An 18,835-nucleotide genomic window follows, 5' to 3' on the forward strand; every position below is an offset into this window, starting at 1 on the left:
TATCACATAAAATTGCCTTTAAATAACTGCCTAATTCCACATTTAAGACAAATACTGTCTTAGAAACCACTGCAGAGGTAATAAGTTTCTTGATAATATGCGGTGACAGCACAAACCATATGTTAACTATTGGTTTTGAGGCCCTTTATGTCATTCCTGGCCCAATGGTGGTGAGAGAACAGATACCATCCTTTTCTTCAGCCCTTTTATTTTAATCTCTGATAATCCATTTTCATTGAACTGAATATTTATTCCTTTCTATAAAACATACTTTTTAATTCCTTTAAAATGAGCATATTTTCTGTGAAATGTATTATTTCATTCCTTTACGTAAGCTCCGCCATGCCAAATACTACATTAGCGGGAAAGGAGGAGGAACTTTTTCAGTTATAAACATATATACACTGACAGAAGAAACTTCCTACATGTAGTCGTTCAATCGCTACGGAGGAAAGTCTTCCAAATCTTATTTTGTTGGACTGAATAATTAAAATAAAAAGTCAGACAATACATGAGTTTGGACTCTGGTCCTGAAATGCCAACACAGAAAGGTCATGTGAAGACACATACCTGCGTAGGTCTGACGGCTGTAAAAAAAAAAAAAAAAAAAAAAAAGTTGGAAGTGACTGGGCCGTAATATGACAGATCTCAGGGGAGAAGAAAATTTTAAAAATTAAATTGATGAAAAGATGTGAAATGAAAAGCAGCAACGGCTCCCAGCGCACTGCTCTTCCTCACGGAGGTGGCGACCAACAGTGGCTCAGGTATCAGTGCTGTGCTGAGTTCACACAGCACAGGCCGACGAGCTCATTTCAAACAGCCTCTGTCTACCGGGAACACTTCCCTGTGGGGTGCCCCCGCAGATTTGAGGGACAGAAATGGCATTTTATTCAGACTTGGCTGCAGACAAAAGAGATGACTGACGTGTTCATGTCACGTCGGGGTCACCGCCACCACCACCACCAACAAAAAAGATGGTTGATACTTAGGGTGTGAAGGCCTAGGGAAGCACAACCTCATCAGCAGATACTCTAAAAAATAATAATAAATAAAACAAAGTAGGTGATACATCTAGATAATGGAATATTATTCAGAAAAAGAAATGAGCTATCAAGCCATAAAAGGACATGGAGGAAACTTAAATGCACATTACTAAGTGAAAGAAGCCAGTGTGAAAGGCTACATACAGTGAGATCCCAACTACATGACATTCTGGGAAAAGGCAAAACTACTGGGACAGTAAATGGGGGACTGAGGGGACAGAGGGAGGAATGAATAGGTGGAGCACAGCAGACTTGGGACAGAGAGATGATCCATGTGATGCTATAATGGCAGCATGTCAAGCTCATGTCGCTATGTAATATTAGCTACCTGTCAATACAAATTTGCCCAAACCCAGAGAATATATAACACCAAGAGTGATATAGAGTATATAACACACATGTAAACAATGGACTTTGAGTGATAACGACATGTCAGTGTAGGTTCACAGACTGTAACATGTACCTCTCTTGTGCAAGATGTTGATGGAGGGGAGGCTGTGCATGTGAGGGGCAGAAATATATAGAACTTTCCACTCAATTTTGCTGTGAACCTAAAAACTGTTCTAAAATATAAAGTCTATTTAAAACAGTAAATTATGTCTGAAGGAAAAGGAGAAGCCCTTTTTAGGTCAATAGTCTTCACTAAGTGAGATAAAAGAACATTACCAACTGAGTCAGCACACACCTCAGTGTACCCAGAACGACTATGAATTCTGAATGCAATACTAATTCCTTCCTCCAAGACTAACATATATTCTTTCCTATACAGACAAATAACTGACTATATAGCTCTAGAATTGTATCTTTTAAAATTGAAGGAAATAGTTTTTATCCTTTCTAAAATATACCTGAAGATCATCAAATTTTAAATGAAAACTTAATATTTTACTTAGAGAAGTAAGGAAACTAATAAAAAAGCTTTATCATTGGAAATCGAATAAACCATAGTCACAGTCTTCAAACTGTATTTTAAATTTAATATGCAGAATAGTTAAAGGGACCTGGTTGAAGCTAACAGGGTTTTTTCTCCCAAAAGCAGAAACAGAGAAGTCATGGCAAAATGACTGATAACTGGGCACTTCTGAAAATCAACTGCAGATCAGTGTTCTAAAAGGACTTGCAATCATCTAAAGGCAATTGACTCTGTGTTCTGGGTACACACTACCAAAGCGTATATAAAGAAAAAGATTAAAACAAGCCCATGAGCACAATGAAAGACAAAGACTAGTTAAAATAATGCAGCAAAGCAAATTAGCAAATGGTAAAGAGAGCAAATACTAAAATAGCAGAGACTATAGGAGAAATTACATTTTAAAACCTTGCTCAGAAAACCAGTTATTTACATAGGGAAATGCTGTGGTAATAAAGTTGAAAAGATTTGTAAAAACCCATATATAATTCAAATTCAAGAACTAAGTGATCAAGTAAACTTTTCAAAGCATCTAAGAATATGCATCATCGCTTCACATTCTTCACTGAAAGAGCAAACTGTTTCCTTCTCTGTACTGTTACTACTGAAACTGAGGAGCTAAGATCCCCTCAGAAAATATCTTTTAAAAAAAAGCTTGTATGCTAGTTGGAGTAACAGCTGCAAGAAGGAAGTCACATAGCACCCTGTTAACCATTTTAGAAACTGCTTAGCCCAAGGCCTGTTAGACTGGGGGTGGGGATGAGGGTGTCTAAATAAGCAAGACAGCAGAAATAATAATACTATACATTGGTCTAAAGATGTATAGCTTCTACCCCTTAGATAAGATAACCTAGGAACATGCATTGTTAAACTGTTTTTCAGGCCACAGAGCAGACGACCAACGGAAACCGGAGGTCCTGCCTAATGTATGACTTTGATTTAATATGTAGCCCAGCGCTCTATTCAGTTTCTTCACAGCTTGCCCTGTAAGCCTTGGCCCTTTCCCTTACTAGTCATCAACCCCTTGAGGCAGCCAGAAACAATGACCATGCCTTGAGTAAGGGTCACAAGGTATGGGTTTCTGTTAAGCTAAAGATAACGCATGGCCTAAGCTGTGTTTCAGCTCCTGTGCCCTAAAGCAGGATGACCACCTGGCCACATCTCATGAAACCAGACTGAAGGACTCCTAAATTGACCTCAAGACCTGAAACAGATTTATTGCCCTTACTTCACTCTTAACCAATCAATAAGACCAACAATCTCAAACCCTTTACTTATGAGGACCTGCAATTTTCGCTCTATAAAACTCTTTGCCCGTGAACCATGGAGGAGTATATGTTTTTCCATCCAGTTCTCTATCGTGTAGCGCTATACAGTAGACACCACTTTCTTTCACTGCATCTGTGCCGGCATAATTGGCCATCTGCAGCACAAAGTGGACGATCTCCTTGCTCGGTTACACTACTGTACTCTCAATACTTGACACTCAAGTGTGTGGGTGTTTTTCTCACAGCAAACAATTTCCAACACCAGCTGGGTATCCTACAATTTAACTCAATTCTGACACTATCTACCTGGAGATATCATCAGATCCCAGAGGTTAAGGGCTCAGTCCAACAAGACTGTTCCCACTTCAGACACCAGTCGCAAGTCCCAGCTTCCAGTACTTCTGACCAACTGGCTAGAAACTGGGACCCAAGAACCCCTCCCTCTCTTCAATAATTCGCTAGAATGCTTCCCAGAACTCAGTAAAATAGTTTACTTACTACATTTGTTTTTTTGTTGTTTTGTTTTTAATAAAAGGAGACAACTCCGGAACAGCCAGATGCACAGGGCAGAGAATGGGAGGAGGGCGGACCTTCCACGCCCCCTTTTGGCACTCCATCCTCCCAGCACCTCCACACGTTCAGCAAACCAGAAGCTCTCTGAATTCCATTTTTATTTGAGTTTTATCAAGTAGGCACAACTGATTAAATCATTGGCCATTGGTGATTAAACTCAATCTCCAGCCCCTCTCCTCGCCCTGGAAGAGGTCGGGGCTGAAAGTTCAAAGCCTCTAATCCCACTGATGGTTCCCCTGCCAACTAGCCCACCATCTTTAGGGGCTTTCCAAGTCACCTCATTAACATAAACTCAGGTGTGTTTGAAAGGGGCTTGTTATGAATAACAAGAACCTTTAAGGCTCTTACCACTTAGAAAATTACAAGGGCTTTAGAAGGTATGTGGCAGGAAAGGCACATCTAGACAAAGACCAAAATATATATTTCTTATTATGTCAATATCATAGTCATGTACCTTCTTATCAGAACTCTCGAATTCCCAGTACACATAGAAGATAAAGAGTTTGTTACCCAAATTGGGCAAACCCTTCTTTATGGTTAAGTAACACCAGAATTGGTCGGTTTTGTCTAATTCAAAACAGGCAAAGAATGACTTCAGGTATAGACAGACTGGAAGTATGTCAGAGAATTGGGTTTTAGATCATTGTGACAGGGAGATTCTTCCAAGGATTAATCTTTTATTAATTGACCCAGCTCATCAAAGTATATTTGTAACTTTAGTTTTGAATTGTCTTCCTAAGTGATATATAACTGTGGATGAAAAAAGGGGTTCTTATGGAAATTAACCTCACAGGGTGATCTGATCATAAATTCCTAACTGGGCAGGTCACGGTGGGTAGTCAGTCACCTGCAGGCATATGACGTTTTTAGTAAAATGTTTATTTTTGCCTAAAGCCAGCCTTGTCCATTGTTCTTGTGCATCTAGGTTAATACCCTCTTCCATGGGTATTACTTCTGATATTTCAAAGGTATGAAATACCAGAAGTAATTTCAAAGGTATGAAATACCAGATGTAATACCCATGGAAGAGGGTATTAACCCTGGAGAGAGCACGGAATCTTGTTAACTATCCTGTAATCCAATCCTCTACCTTGCTTTATCCAATATTCCTCATGTTCCCTCCTTAATTTCAAATGCATAAAAGAAGATGAAACTTATTCTCCGAAGCATTTGAGATCTTGCTCTCCAGCATATGTCGTCAGTTTGACTCAAATAAACTCTTTATAAAAATTCTCTACAGGTTTGGACATTTCTTACCTTGACATTTAATTTGTTAATAACATTGGTATACAACCTCCTTAAAAAGTTTACTTCTTTATGAAGCTCACACGCCAATACGTCTTCAAAGAAATAACTTAAAACAGGTTTTAATGAAAGTCCACAATGACTAACAAGGTGATAAGCTTTTATAATAGAAATAAAATCATGTTTTCTAAGAAAGACTTTAATCTTCTTTGAACTGATTCATATCAAGATAAAAGCCTTAGAAAGGATTAATACAAAACTGCCTCATACCAAAAAAGGATTTGAGGCAGCAAGAGAAACTAGAGTTTAACTATAGCCTTAAGGTGATTGTAATAGTCACCAAAGTGACACAATTCATTCATTAAAGTCTTAGACTCCATAATTAACTTACCTGTATATCTTTAACCTTCTCTCTCATCCAATCCACCCTTCATGTGAAGTTCTGACAGAGTAATTTACTGCCCCCTTATTAAGCTATCTAACTACACATGGAGGTAAAAAGAAATTCTAAAGTTGTTACTACATACACCTGTATTTCTTCTCCAAAAATTCACAAGTTAATTTTAATGATTCTTCCAAATTAACTATATTTAAATGACAGTAAATACAACAGGACATTATCACAACTGTGGCAAATCCCAGATCAGACTAAAGCTTTAGCCAGCTCTACCCGCCCTCCTTTGCTGCCCTGGCCAAATGACTCCCTCAGGCCACTCGACTGAGTCTAAACAGACCTCTTACCCTTCAGCACCTGGGATGGCCTTGCCAGGATTCGAACCTGGATCATCTGTATGGTCAGACAGAGGCTTCCAATGAGCACAAGACCAGCTGCAGGTGAACAGCCCTTCCTCACAATTAAAATTCTGAAATGCCGGGCCGGAGATTTTCAGAGAACCCAGTTTGCAGAGAGACAGGTTTTACTAGATACCCGAAATAAAAAACTCAGAAAAAAAATGAACATAAGGATCAGGCTACATATTTCACAGATAAAAGATTCCCCCCCGCCCGCCCATATCATCTCCTTTGATCATAACTATTTTGAAAGTAGCCAGGTAAAGATCGTCCTAATTTACTACAGATGAAGTTACTGCAGAGGTGTCAGAAACAACTCTTCTAGACTAGACTGCTCAAAATAGTAAGGAAAACCAGAGGTGTTTCAAGAACTTTACCTTGGCATTTTTCTGGATTGGGCAAAACTTTGGACCTCTTTTGAGGCAGATTTATTCGAGGATCCCCAACTGTCAGTCCCAAGATAGTACCTGCCGGAATTTCTGCTGGTGATGTTATTCCTTTAACAACAAACAAAAAAAGCCAAGCTTAAAGAAAGTCGTTCACAATGTATATATATTTGCTTGTATTTTCAAATTGAAACTTTCTCCTTGGGCGATTTATTTTTAAAAATCTTTTTTCCCCATTGACACTTTTAGAGAATTAACATTCATAAAGAGTGAAGTTTCGTACAAAAAAATTTAAATTAACAGATTATTTCACAGCAACAAACTTGTGTCTATCAACGGTGACTACAGTAGCCTCATGCACAAAGCACTCATGCATAGGTGCCTGGTATATGCATTTATCTATAATATCAGATTTCAGTTTGGTACCCGGAATATGCAGTTATCTATCAGAATGCCAGTTATTTAGAATACTAACATCTCATTTGTTTGTTGTTTCATGAGCAAACTCAAATAGTATTTACACTGTTTACTGATTTTAGGCACCTCTCTTACTTGCATTCTTGCTACATTGTAACAAAGTTACAAGTTAAAAAGCACCACTACATGTAGGTAGTCCAACTGCAAAACACTCTTTTAACCCACTTTCTACTGTTCCCTCCTTTCCTAGTACAACCCAGTAGCCCCTCTGTGTACCTCCCAACAATTCAAACATGGCTCCTTGTCTGTGGTGAAGAGAAACGCTATCAGCATTCTTACAGGTTTCAACCCACCAATGGTGAGGTGTCTTCTCTGTGTCCTCTTCCTCCTGAAAAATAACAACCCCTGTTCACCAAATAAATAATGAATCACACTCAGCAATTTTGTCATGGTTGTGACAGTACCCCCTCACATTTTTCTGTATTTGGAAATAACATTTTATGGGAGGAACCAGGGAAATTGCCACTATATTTTACACAGTAATTAAAACCAGACTACTTTTCTATTAAAGGCAAAGTCAAGATTTCTGTTAAGATTTCACGTACTAAGAGAAACAGCCATGGTTTTTGGAGACTACCTAACTAAGCTACTTCACACCTGTGGTCTCTCTTGAGCACAATGCCAGCAGCCTTGCTTCTTATTTCTCTCCCACTATTACGAACTTCATCACCACCAATTCAAGCAATAAAACCTTCCTCACTACAGAAAAACCAAACCCATACCTTTTGAAGAAATCTTTGGCAAAAGGATATATTATGACTAGTATTCCAAGAAATTTTGAATAGGATACACAAGTATTTTATATATATTTTTTTCCAGACAAAACCAAAAATGGAGCAAGGTTTCAAAAAGTACTAGATGCATGCCATGGAAGAGAGCCTATGGCCATGATTCATCCTGAAATTCATTGAAGTAGAATGTGCTCCTAGATTCTAAAGCAACTTGTAACATATGTGCCACTTATCTCAAATACTCAGGTAGCATAGCTTAGTGGTTTAGAGTACGGGCTCTAGAACCAAACTTCCTTGGTCTACAACTCATTCAGCTGGAGTAGAGCACCTAGTCTGTGCCAGGCTCCTGGGCTAAGCACTGGGGACGGAGGAAAGAACAGGACTAACCCTGTAACTGCCATCACAAAGCTCAGTCTATTGACACAAACATAGCTAGACATAAAAATTGAGGAAATGTGCAAGATGCAATATAATTTACAGAAGGGATATAATTAACTTGAGGAATCAGGAAAAACTGTTGGAACCTGAAGAATGAAGAAGGTTTTGGCCAAGCAAAGAGTGGTGGGGGCAGAATGTTCAAGCAGGTGGGAAAAAAAGCAGGTTCAAAGGATCTAAGGGAGACAAGATCTGACACATTCTAGAACTGCAAGGAGGCCAGGGTGGCTGAAGAGCAGAAGAAAGAGAGGCGAGAAGAGGCAGAAAGGCAGGAGATTACACAGTCACATGAAGGGTTCTGGGTTTTATCTCAAATACAAGGAGAAGCAATTCAAAAGCTTTTAATCACAGAGAAACATGATGTGAATAAATTGTTAAAAGATCACTCTGCCTCCTGTACAGAGAATGGAGTGAAAGCCGGGAACAAAGGAGGGAAGTCAAGACAGGGCTTCAGTATTCAGGCAAGAGACACAATAGTTGAGCTAGGGTGGAAGCGACCAAGAGAGAGAGAAGTAGCCTTTGATTTTTCAAAGTATGTTTTTTTTCTGAAAGTTCAAAAGCTGTTCAGATCTATCATCATATCTGACCACGTCAAATCTGCGAGAGGCACAGGCACTGGAAAGTCCATTGCACTAATACAACAAAACAAACTGAATGGGAACCCAGAGTGTTTGATTCCCAATCCAGTCTCTCCCCTGTAAACCTGTGCTGTCAACATGGGGGCCACTAGACACAGAGAGCTATTCGAATTTAATTTTGGGTTAAATAAAGGTACAAATTAAGTTCCTCAGTCCCACTAGCCCCATTTCAAGTGCTCAACAGCTACATGTGGCTAGTGGCTACCATACTGCATGGCACAGAGAAACATCATCCTTGCAGAAAGTTCTACTGGACAGTGCTGCACAAGACATAATTGCTCTTAACCTTTTAGGCATCACAGACCTGTAAAACTAGCCCCTGAAAATATGCATCACACAAGTACAAACCAAAAAAATGGTACACACTTCCAGAGATTCCAGGAGCTCTCTGTTACCTACTTATGAAGCAAAGGTTAAGACCCTTCTACAAAACTTACTGCAAGAATAGTCTGTACTTAAATAAGAGCACGGTAGTTTATATATTACATTCATTTGGATTTGCTCTTCTAGGAGAAGCGAGATGACAAAGTCCTCAACGATAAGCATAAGTAGAGAAACATTCACAGGCCACAGCCAATAAACAGTACCAAATTATGTTAGTTTTCACAAGTTTGCTAAGAAGGACATGACTAGAATAAAACATTACTGTCACATTTAATCTTACAGTGTGGACAGAAGCAATTTTTAGTGCCTCAGTTAGGATGGAGTGGGAAAGTGGACCAATCAGCCGGAATCTGTTCATTTCCATTGTCAAATCACTGAAAGAGAGAAAAGGTCTTAAAATGGAAATTTCCATCATACATGATGTCTGTGCCAATGGCAAAAATGGAGCAAGTCTTCACTGAAAATGTTCAGAGCAAATTCGACCTGTACCTGATGAGAATGCCTGTGGTTGGAGAGAGCCAAGAATACGGTTGATGTGGATCTCTAGTTCCATCACCGATAAATTTTTTAATTGGCTTAGCATTTTCTCCATCATCTTTCCGTTTTCTTTTCTTGACAATTTTCTCATCAGGCAGTGCGGTTTGGCTTTCTTCTTGGGATGGTGTCAGAAGGGGGTCAGGGATGCAAACAGTTGATTTGGTGGGCTCCATACACTGACACGTTGCTTTTATTTCCTCTAAAATATCCTAAGGATATATTTAAACATTTTACTTTAAAATTTTGAAATTTAAATACATTACAAATTTAAGGTGGTTTAGTTTGTTATTTTTTCTCCCTTTAAAAATTTACATTTTTATCCCTTCACAAATTAAATTTATCATCAAGTTTTTTTAGTTCTTCTAAGTAGTATATAGCACGTGGAACCAAAAAAAGAACACCTAATTGCCAAAGATGGATAAAAACAACACGACTGCTCTGACTAAATTAAAAACACACACATATACACAGACACACAAAACTTTTAAAGAGAAAATTGGAGAAAATGTACAGTCTAGCATATAAAAGCAGTGAGTATGCTAAAGAGAGAGAAGTAAAGCGAAATCTAGTACTAAAAATCATTAGAAATATTTAAAACAGCTTGTCATCATCAAACAGGCTCTAACAAGCACCTAGATACCAGTGAACCAATTCAGGCATAGTAGAATCATTCGTTCATCCAAACGCAATTATTTTAAGCCATGTTCATAATAAGGTTGGTTTTCATCTCTACTTATGGCTTACTAAAAAATAAGACGTCAAGATTTGCTTCATTAATATTCACACAACTTTCTTCCTTATATTCAAATACTAAGCCATTAGCCAAACTTTTATACCATTTAAATTTCTATGGTATTGATTTCCAACAGTCATCAAGAATGCAATAATGAGTGATGGAGAAATAATCTCAATGCTTATACCTGTTTAAGAGTTGGGTGAAGCCAGATCCACAACTGCCTGCTTTCGGCACTGTCGCCAGACTTCCAAATAAATGTAACAGGCCCCAGCATTTCTCTGGGATATTTATTCGCCCGGTAAAGCATGAGACTACCTTGGCGCTTTCCAGACAAGCAGTGAACTGCTGCAAAAGTCAATCCTGATATAAACAAAAACAAAATGGCATGATTTCAAGTGTTGAGACTGCAGTATTATTTCCTGACAGCCCTACTGTTATCTATTGTCTCTCTCTATGAGAGATGAAGTTTTGGTTTTAATCTCTGCTTAGCCCAAAGCCTGGTACACAAGTTCTCAATAAACATTTATTGAATGATTTAATGAGTTTTGAGTTTCTTCCTGTTTAAATTCACTCCACCAGAATAATGGTTCTCTCATTTTACATTTGACAATGTTAGAAACTATTTAAAAGCTACTCGAAGCTTTCCTTATATTAACATACTCATGAGGAACAAGAACTCACACATTTTTACATGTATTGAAATTCCAAAATGCTTACAGCAGACACTTATTCATGAAATGAATAAATAAAGACTAAAATAGGGCTCAGCTTTGAAAAAAGTTTACCTGTGTCTATGCTACACATTGGAGACAGTGCCTTTAGTATTTCTTCCTCTTTGCCCTTCAACTCCAAACAACAGTAGTAGGATAAATCCTGCACAAAAAGGGAAACATAATTAAATATTTAGGACTCTACATGGGAGAAAACTGCAAGAAGCCAAAAGCCACATCAAAAAAACTTCTAAAAGTCCAAGACACATAACAAATTGTAAAAGCTATCATTTCGTCAGTCAAAATCTGAAACCTGTCTATTCTTATTACATGAGCAAAAATCAAAATCAAAATGAATTTTCATTTAAAATATAAATTAGTGTCCTACTTTTTAGAAAGAAAATCTGTTTCATTCCATATTCACAATCAAGTTCTAAGCAGAGTGTAAAAACTGCGACTTCTAAGGATTATTCCTCCCTCAAATCTACCCGAGGTAAGAAATCAGAGTAGAATGTGCAAGACAGTAATAAATTCCACAAAATAATGCGAAGGTTGTTTGTTCACTTTAGTTAGCTAAATCAGGACCTCAGGATTACTTAACACTGAACTTAGAGACATAATATTGCAATTAATTTATCCCATATTCCTCCCATGCTCAGTCTTGACTATGATATTCAACTCTGACTAAGTAATATACAGGGGAAAATGAGAATAACAAAGAGTAAGACCTTACCAATTTAAATAAGATGAAGAGAGATCAAACTGAGTTAGTAAAATCAATATGTTAAAGAACTATAATAATAATTAACAGTCATCGAAGGGTCACCGAGTGCCAGGGGCTGGCCTAACTCCTTACATGGGCTGTCATTTAATTCTTCCAACATCTGATGAACCAGGTACTATCTGTTATCTTATGTGAGAGATAAGGACACTGATAAAGAAACTGTTACTTGAACGAAACCATATAATCAGAAAGTGGAGAAGCCAGCATTCAAGTCAGGCTCACTGACCTCCAAACCAACTCCTCTGCCATAGCACCTTTAAGCTATTTCAGTACACTCAGCAACTGGAACCAAAAGGCAAATTACAGCTAGGATTCTGCACATGAGTCAGTGCTATCACTCACACACAGAAATCGTCCAAGCAACAGTGGCCGGATGAACCTTGTCAGTGGCCGGATGAACCTCACTCAAGTTTTTTACAACTGGTGACATCTGAGAATTATGGTTAATAACCTGAAACTCTGGAGTCAGACTACCTGGGCTCAAACCTCAACCTCACCATTCATTGGCTGTATGGCTGTGGGTAAATTATCTAACTTCTCCATATCTCAGTTTTCTCATCTATAAAATGGAAATAATGTAACTATTTACCTTGTAGTGTTATTACAAGGATTAAATGAGTAAACATATGTAAAGCACTAAAATAGGGCCCGGAATAAAATAAGTACTCAAAAAATATTTGTTATTATTAGCTATTACTTTTATTATTTAGGCTGATCAAATATGAAGAAAATATCTGATAACCTTGGCAAAAATCTTGCCCAAAATGAGAAGTAACTCAGATGCCTGTCCTGAAATTTGAGAGATGGAAGAATATAGTGGAAAAAGCAGACTAGGAGAATCAGATGCCCCAGTGTTACCTAGGCCACCACAAGCTGTGTGTGTGACCCTGGGCAAGTCACTTCATCTCTCTAGATCCCAGTTTTCTCAATGTAGAAAGAATAATTATAATCTATGATTTCTGCTGCTAATCAAATCTGCTGCTTCAAATCAAAAGCTCTTAAATGGTTCTTCTATTCACCTCATACCCATTAGAATAGCTACTACCAACACAATGAAAATAATAAATGTTGGTGAGGACATGGAGGAACTAGAATCCCTGCACATTGCCAATGGGAATATAAAATAGTGTAGCCTCTATGGAAAACAGTATGGCAGTTCCTCAAAAAAATTAAACATAGTATTACTATGTGGTCCAGCAATTCTACTTCTAAGTAAATACCCAAAAGAACTGAAAACAGAGACTTGAAGAAATATTTGTATACTCATGTTCCTAGCAGCATTATTCACAATAGCCAAAATGTGGAAGCGACCCAAGTATCTATTGACAGATGAATGGATAAACAAAATATGGCATATACATACAATGGAATACTATTGAGCCTTAAAAATGAGGAAAATTCTGACACATGATACAACATGGATGAACTCTGAAGACATTATACTATGTGAAATTAGCTAGACCAAAGAGATAACTATTGTGTGATTCTACTTATATGAAGTACCGGGAGTAGTCAATGGTGGTTGCCAGGGGCTGGGGGGAGAGGAGCAATGGGGAGCTACTGTTTAAAGATTGAGTACATAGTTTCAGTTTGGGAAGATGAAAAAGTTCTAGAGATGGATGGTGATGAAAGCTGCACGACAATATGAATATACTTAATGCCATAGAACTGTATACTTAAAAATGGTTAAAATGGTAAAATTTGATGTTATCTATATTTTAACACAATTTTTTAAAGGTTCTTGTTTTTATTATTCTGCTATATTGCTCTTAAGAGGTATCAGAGGATACTAATAATACCAATGGCTTTCAAACTTGGCCAAGACTATCCTACCATTGAAAGATAGGCCCTCTGCCAAGAGCAAATTTCTAAATATGTACTGGAAGAGAGAAAGCGACTGAATTAGCAATAGGGGTGGCAGGGGTGGGAGGGGAGTGAGAGGGACAACCAGATAAATAACATAATTACAAGGCTCTAAAACAAACTGTACTCTCAAAGAGTTTAAAACAAACTTTCCAGCATAAAATGAATCATAACTTCTAGAACAGCACTTTGAACACTGCTCAGGGCCCAGAGAGGGTTCTCAAATATCTGTTGATGAAGAATGACTATTAAGTGAATCACTGCTGCGTAAATCTCAAACATGACCCTGCATGATCTGCTTACTACTTAGTTCTCCAGAACTAACCTTACCTTAACGTTGGCTTTGCTGTCACTCTCTTCATCTCTGTCACATGGAATTTATTTCAATTCTATCCTATCTGGCTTCCTTCTGCCTCTTCCACTCTCCCACTTTTCCCTCAGAGCTCTGCTCAAACATCACTTCCATGAAAAATTTACCTGTTCCTCTGTTATGAATGCTCATAGCATTGTGTACTTTTCCCTTCAACTGTATATTTGGCTAATTATTTGATTAATATCAGCCTCCCCTAATACCTTTAGGCTGCTTCATCTCTAGCATCTGGCAAAGTGCATCATGGTCAGTAATCATTTTTAAAATAGTCTCATAGATAGGGCTTTCGCATACCATGGACTATTTTAAAAGTCTATATCAGAAAGGGTCTAAACAAAAATAAAAGAAAACCAATTGGAAAAGCATACCTGAAGGAGGCAACGATTTGTCATGGCTCGATAGCAGGCTCTGTGGCTCTTGACTGTCGGCCTCTCCCCAAGGCAGTAGCCCCACTTCTTGACCATGTGAAACCGTTTAGCATGCCAGATGTGAGTTTCTAACCATATGTTCTTCTTTTGTCTACGGTTGAATTCGAATATCCGGTTTATGTGACATCTTCGAGCTTTATGGCATTTATTTTTTGAATGTTCTTTTTTTTGATGTACTGATTTCTCTGCCTGTAGTTTCAAGAAGAGAAGCATATCTCAGTTTGTAACCATCTCAAAACAAAGTTAAATGTTAGGAATTCAAACAACTAACTTTAGATTATTAAGTGGAGCACATTACACACCCTATTAGTTTGCTTGGTGATTTCTCCAATGGAAGTAGAGAAAGGAAGCAATAGAAATAGTGAAGATTTTAGAGAGAGGCAAACCTAAGAAGGAAGCATGGTTCTATCACTAACCGAGCAAGCTGCAAGGTAACTAAACCCAAAACTTTGGTCCAAAAATATAAAAGTGGAGAAAACCCACACATTTCATGTCAGTTAGGTCTTGACAGAGAAATGCTAACTGCTATCTAGGAAACAGACTTCACATTAAATCTAGAAAGTACAAAATTCCTGTGTAGTTTCCACTCTTAATCTCTTCCATAGACAAGCTAAACTTTTGTGGAAAAACCTCTTCTCCATTAGTTTGTGGGCCCCTTATGGATAAGGATTTTATCTTGATTAACACTAACTCCACCATCGGCATAGTACCGGTGCCTAGAACACACTAATAAAGAAATTTTGAATTAATTAGTAAAGACATGGATAGCTTAGAAAACCTTAGAAAGTCTAAGCCAAAAACTCTGGTAAAGCCAAAAATAATTAAATTCAATGTCAAGTTTTCAACATTGAAAAAGTCAAAAGGCAAGTTCTAGGCATTGATGCAGCTTTTTTTTTTTTAACATTCTAATTCCTAGCTGGCCACACCCTCAAACTGCAGAGCTAAACTTGCTTAGCTGGTAAGAAGGTCAGAATTTTTCTTTAAATCTGGCAGGGCAATGTCAACTACTTAACACTATTAAAAGAAAGGGGTTCCAAACACTATATTTAAAAGCAGCTGTAACATTCAACTACCTGATAATTTGGTGGATTATAGGGGGTTGGGAAGGGGATAAATGATTAAACCAAAAAATAAGTAAAATGAGTATGTTGTTTTTGGTTTTCATTTTAATAAATTCTATTAAGTTAATACTTCCAAATTTCTTTTAGGAACTATTAACCTAAACACTTACACTAAGTGAAACATATACCTCTTTCTGGGCAATCTCCCGTAACCGCCTAGGAAGGCGTTTGACATTGTGACTCATGGCTCTGCGTCTCATGTGCCGTGGCAAAGTCTGGAAAACGAGTGAATTAGAAGACTTCTGGGTCACTGCTGTCAACATAGCACTGATTTCAGCAGCTCGGGCTTGAGCAAAAGTAGAAGCTGTTGAGGCAAAGAGCACTGTCATTAAAAACAAGTCTCAAATCAACACTTTTCTGGTACATCTCGGAAGAAAGATGTGAAGTATGTGAGCTTATAATTCACTCACCACCCTGACCCCCTATTAGATTAATACCAATAGTGGTTATTTCTGTATTATGAGATTATAAAACTGTTCTTCAATTTTTTTTTTCAAGTTTTCTACAAGGATTCAGTGTGACTTTTCTAATCAGAAAAAATGTTTAAAAACAAGATCACAAAAAGGTTTTTTAAAAGGGAGCTACATGCAATATAATCACAACCTTTCTTAACTGCAATAATTACACAAGAAAAAAAATAAAAAATAAAATTTTAACAATGGTTTTGACTTCAAGGTTTTTTTAATATTTTCTGCTTTTTTCAAATATGTGACCATAACTATTATGTTTTATTGAAAACTACATTTTTTTTTTTTGATGAGTAAATAGAGTGCTGGGGAAATTTAAGTGAATTCCCCACAAGAAGGCAAAAACAGAGGCCAGAAGACACCTCTAAGGTCTATACAAGAAATATGGGGTTATGTGGTAGTGGGGATGAGGGTGTTGGAGGTACCGGAGGTAAGGCTGGAACAGGCCTGGAGATAGGATTTAAAGGTCCAGGATGCCCTTAGAGTGCATAAAATTTGGTTTCATCTTTGGAGAATGCCATGCTGAGGAGTGTAAATGGCACTTTCTATTTTTAAAAGGGAGGGGGAGAAGATTTTAAGACAAAGTAAAAGTTCACAAATAAGGACTTGTCAGAAGACAGGTAAGAAAAAAAGAGAAACCGAAGAAGGGAGAGCTATCAGGCCCAAAGACTGAAGTGGAAGGAGGAGAGATAGGAGGCAGGGCTGAAGGGCTGAGACACAACAAAGGGCGTTAGAAATCTGGCTGCATTAGAAACAAAGAACTCATACGCAATCAAACTTCACTTCTTTACACATCCTTACCTGTTATATACTTGGGAATTTCCTGAGAAATGTCCTCAGGACCTGTTTTCCAACCTCCCTTTTTTTTAAACATTACTTTGGAGGAAGACTGCTCATTCACATCAGGGCCAGTTGGTGAATAGTGGGCCATTTTGGCTTGACGCTGTCGTGAAGTTCCAAAAAAAGACTCTAGTACATTTTCAAAAAGAAAACAAAAAGAAATATGTCACTCATCAGGGATAAGGATTACAGTGGAGAACAATTCTTGGGTGGCAACCTTGATCATGTTTTCAATCCTATGACCTCCTGGCTATTACTGTCCTCCCTTTAAAGAGTAGGGATTTCAGGTAAGGAGGTGAATTAACTTGCCCAAGTGGACCCAACTAATTAGGCAGCACACTAGCTAATCATATCAGTATGACATATGAAAGAACCATGGATATAACTGATAAAAAGAACTTTGCTCCATATAAATAGTGTGACATGGATTTTAAATCTAAGCTCCTTTAAATACTATGATCCATATGATTTTGTATATTCAGTCTTTTATTGTAATTCTATGGCACACTCAAGTTGGGAGCCTATGCTAAATTAAAAAGAAATAAGAGCAAAATCTCTATACAAATGTCTGGATATTCAAACCACTCTGACTTTAAGACAACATCAAATCTTTGTCTGTGAATGAAGAGAGAGATCAGTAAAGAATTTTATGGTGTTCCTGCTTATTTCCATTATAGCCTTCGTTATTAAGCCCCTATGATCATGAAGCATGTTATAAGACTTGTCATTGTGAAGATTAAATGAGATAACATGTACCGAGGTTTATCTCATGGCATGGTAGGCATCAATTGCTGGATGTGAATCTAAATCTTATGAATATGAATCTAAAACTTACTTAGACCCAACACACACTGTTCTTCAAAGCATTCCAAAAAAATTCTTGGTCACCTGCTTGCTGTCTTCCCAAACTGGCATTTTCTATTACTGCCCAATGAACAACTATCACTTCCACATCACCTTATGAGGTTCTAAAATCATAACACGAGTTAAATATAGATATGATGAGCGTGCTACTTTTCTTTTAGGAAATACAGAAGTACAATTTAATAATTAAGGGATAAACCAGCTCTAAAATATGTACAGTAAATTCGCATTATTCCCAATACTTATGTTCTATAAAGTCAAAGCAAACACTGAATTAGGAAATACTGAATCACTGTTCTTAGAGGAAATATATATATGTGTGTGTATATATATATATAATCCTAGATTATAATCTTAAATCATAAAAACAATTCATCCTGGTAAATTAGATTCTATTTCCTTTATTTTACAAAAGAGAAAATGAAGTTCAAAACCATTAAATGACTGTCTGAAGTCACCCCACAGTTGAAATTCAAACCCCAGTCAGAGCTGGAGCTTCTTACACTGTGCTGCACTGCCCGCCCATTATCTCCAACCTCTCTGGTCATCTCTGCATGAAAGCTGAAACAAAAGGCAGCTAGCAATGTCCACATGGGGCAACTTGGGTTTTTTCTCTGCTCTGTAAATGACAGCCAAAGTGCCATGAGTATTGATTTTAGGGTTATAAATACTTTTCAACTAGGCAAATTTGTAAATAAGAGTCAACTCGTTTACCATTTAGAAAACAACTATCAAAAAGCTCTTAGAAGCAATATGCTCCAAATCACAGTGGAGAGAGAATTATGTGTATCTTACCTTGTTTTTGAGCTCGGAAAGGTCTTCCACCTCCATTATGGTGCTTTACACCTCTATCAGCCACAAAGCCAGAGGATAAAGTCACATTAGTGGGCTGGTTTCTCATTTTCTTAGCATGTTTTCTTTCTTTTGCATTAGACATTTCTGGAAAGAAAGTAATAAATTTAGTACAGGGAAAGGAAATTTCCACTCGAAAATAAAAGTGAATTTAATAAATATTCATGTGATTCAATATTTGATTCTTCAATATAATAAATATTATAGGGGGTTTGATGATAACAAAATGTTATGACCAGGGGCATCTCTAGAGGAGCCATGAAGGGTATGAACACCAAAAACTTGATTCAATAGAAAAAAATAATTCTATTGTTGGAAAAGAAAATATCAGTACATTCCAGTTTGCATTGCCATCAAATAATTAAATCATATACTCGTGTT

At 37.5% G+C, this 18,835-nt stretch overlaps 1 protein-coding gene across 2 annotated transcripts in view; it reads right to left on the bottom strand.

Moving 5' to 3' along the window:
- POP1 (POP1 homolog, ribonuclease P/MRP subunit) overlaps nucleotides 1–18,835 on the bottom strand; it is a 33,261-nt gene that overhangs the window by 12,945 nt on the left and 1,481 nt on the right. Inside the window, exons 2-11 of one of the 2 annotated variants that reach the window (XM_006916656.3) lie at nucleotides 18,398–18,541; nucleotides 16,700–16,867; nucleotides 15,560–15,735; nucleotides 14,251–14,499; nucleotides 10,941–11,028; nucleotides 10,340–10,515; nucleotides 9,372–9,628; nucleotides 9,163–9,256; nucleotides 6,911–7,022; nucleotides 6,209–6,328 (exon numbers count right to left, since the gene is read on the bottom strand). In XM_006916656.3, the coding sequence (XP_006916718.1) occupies nucleotides 6,209–6,328; nucleotides 6,911–7,022; nucleotides 9,163–9,256; nucleotides 9,372–9,628; nucleotides 10,340–10,515; nucleotides 10,941–11,028; nucleotides 14,251–14,499; nucleotides 15,560–15,735; nucleotides 16,700–16,867; nucleotides 18,398–18,539 (1,582 nt within the window). In that variant the 5' untranslated portion in view covers nucleotides 18,540–18,541. Of the gene's footprint in view, nucleotides 1–6,208; nucleotides 6,329–6,910; nucleotides 7,023–9,162; nucleotides 9,257–9,371; nucleotides 9,629–10,339; nucleotides 10,516–10,940; nucleotides 11,029–14,250; nucleotides 14,500–15,541; nucleotides 15,736–16,699; nucleotides 16,868–18,397; nucleotides 18,542–18,835 lie in introns of both variants that reach the window. The other variant, XM_025050133.1, reaches the window with a different exon arrangement.

This window comes from Pteropus alecto, unplaced genomic scaffold (genome assembly GCF_000325575.1).
Source record: "Pteropus alecto unplaced genomic scaffold, ASM32557v1 scaffold164, whole genome shotgun sequence".
Taxonomy (NCBI): Eukaryota; Metazoa; Chordata; class Mammalia; order Chiroptera; family Pteropodidae; genus Pteropus; species Pteropus alecto.